Here is a 1642-nt window from a genome sequence, read left to right as displayed (position 1 = left end):
ATGAGCGTGGTAGAAAATGCAACCCGTTCTCCTGTTAAAATTGTATATAGAGACAATTGCATAAATGGAGAGAATGAGGAAGAGAAGAGAAGGGAGAGTAAAGAAGAGGTAAAGCTAATGAAAGATAGAGTGAAGAAGAAGAAAGAAGGAAGAATAGAGGGAAGGAGAAGGGTAAAGAATTGGAACTCACTTGGTACCAGATTCCTCCGTTGAGCATCACCAGCGGGCCTCCAGAGTCCCCCTGACACGCGTCTTTACCAGGAGAAGCAGCACATACCTGACATGAGAGAGGTATGAGATTTAAGGTGAAACTTAAGGTGTTTGTACAGTGGCTTTTGTATAGTATATATTAACCACGCATGAATATCCCTGCAAAAAATATATCTTTATAGTATATTTGGCTTTTGTATGGTATAATATATGTGTGTATATCACGAAAATAAACACGTGATTAAAAATGTGACAATGGCAGACCACGGAGGAAAAATGAAACAGGAATTTCCTTAAGTACTTTCGTATATTAATACGAAAATCCTTCTGAAGATGTATTAAACGAAAGTACTTAAGGAAATTCTTGTTTCATTTTTCCTCCGTGGTCTGACATTGTCATAATATATTATATATATATATATATATATATATATATATATATATATTCGGCTAAAATCTCCTTCAAATCACCTGACCACCAAGAAAAGGCGAAGGAAAGGAAATATAAGAAAGAAGGTAACTCCAGAAAGCCTTTAGGCCTAAATATGCAAAATATGCTAATATATAATAATATTAATTTATATTTGAAAACAAATCCCATTTTGAATGAACAGCATGTTAAAATTAAGGAATGCGACTTTGGGATCGGACGCTGAATGGAATGAAACTTGCCTGAGAACGGTTTGATCTGGCCTCGTGGTAATGACATGCTGAGTGTTGCCGTTAACGCAAGAGTCACGATACCTGGTTGATGGGGTTCAGGAGTTCTTCTACTCCCCAAGCCCGGCCCGAGGCCAGGCTTGACTTGTGAGAATTTGGTCACGAGGCGCTAAGACTTGTATATTCTAGCGAAAAGTTCCTCTGACCCAGATGATGTGCACGTATTAAGACCCGCCGCTAATGTGTCATGAATGCTAATTTTTATCTTGACAGAGAGAGAGAGAAAGAGATATAGATACCAGCTCTTGCTTGTGGTTTCACTAGACACCTGTTTTTTATATGATAGTTAGTTACTTTAAAATAATAACCTCATGAAAAATTATTCTCAACGGGTAGGCTTCAGATGAGCTGAGGGAGGTTAACAGCTCTTGCTTGCAGTTTCAAAGAGAGAGAGAGAGAGAGAGAGAGAGAGAGAGAGAGAGAGAGAGAGAGAGAGAGAGAGAGAGAGAGAGAGAGAGAGAGAGAGAGAGAGAGAGAGAGAGAGAGAGAGAGAGAGAGAGAGAGAGAGAGAGAGAGAGAGAGAGAGAGAGAGAGAGAGAGAGAGAGAGAGAGAGAGAGACAGAGAGAGAGAGAGAGAGAGAGAGAGAGAGAGAGAGAGAGAGAGAGAGAGAGAGAGAAGAGAGAGAGAGAGAGAGAGAGAGAGAGAGAGAGAGAGAGAGAGAGAGAGAGAGAGAGAGAGACAGAGAGAGAGAGAGAGAGAGAGAGAGAGAGA

General features: G+C 40.3%; 1 protein-coding gene across 1 annotated transcript in view; it reads left to right on the top strand.

Annotated features, from left to right (window-relative positions):
* Positions 1 to 1642, top strand: part of LOC138350166 (trypsin-1-like) — an 18298-nt gene continuing 16656 nt past the window's right edge. Inside the window, exon 1 of the mRNA XM_069300492.1 lies at positions 1 to 171. Coding sequence (XP_069156593.1) covers positions 1 to 171 — 171 coding nt within the window. The remainder of the gene's footprint in view (positions 172 to 1642) is intronic.

This window comes from Procambarus clarkii, chromosome 44 (assembly GCF_040958095.1).
Source record: "Procambarus clarkii isolate CNS0578487 chromosome 44, FALCON_Pclarkii_2.0, whole genome shotgun sequence".
NCBI lineage: Eukaryota > Metazoa > Arthropoda > Malacostraca > Decapoda > Cambaridae > Procambarus > Procambarus clarkii.
Note: the sequence above shows the minus strand (reverse complement) of the source record. Positions and strands in the feature narration are given on the sequence as shown.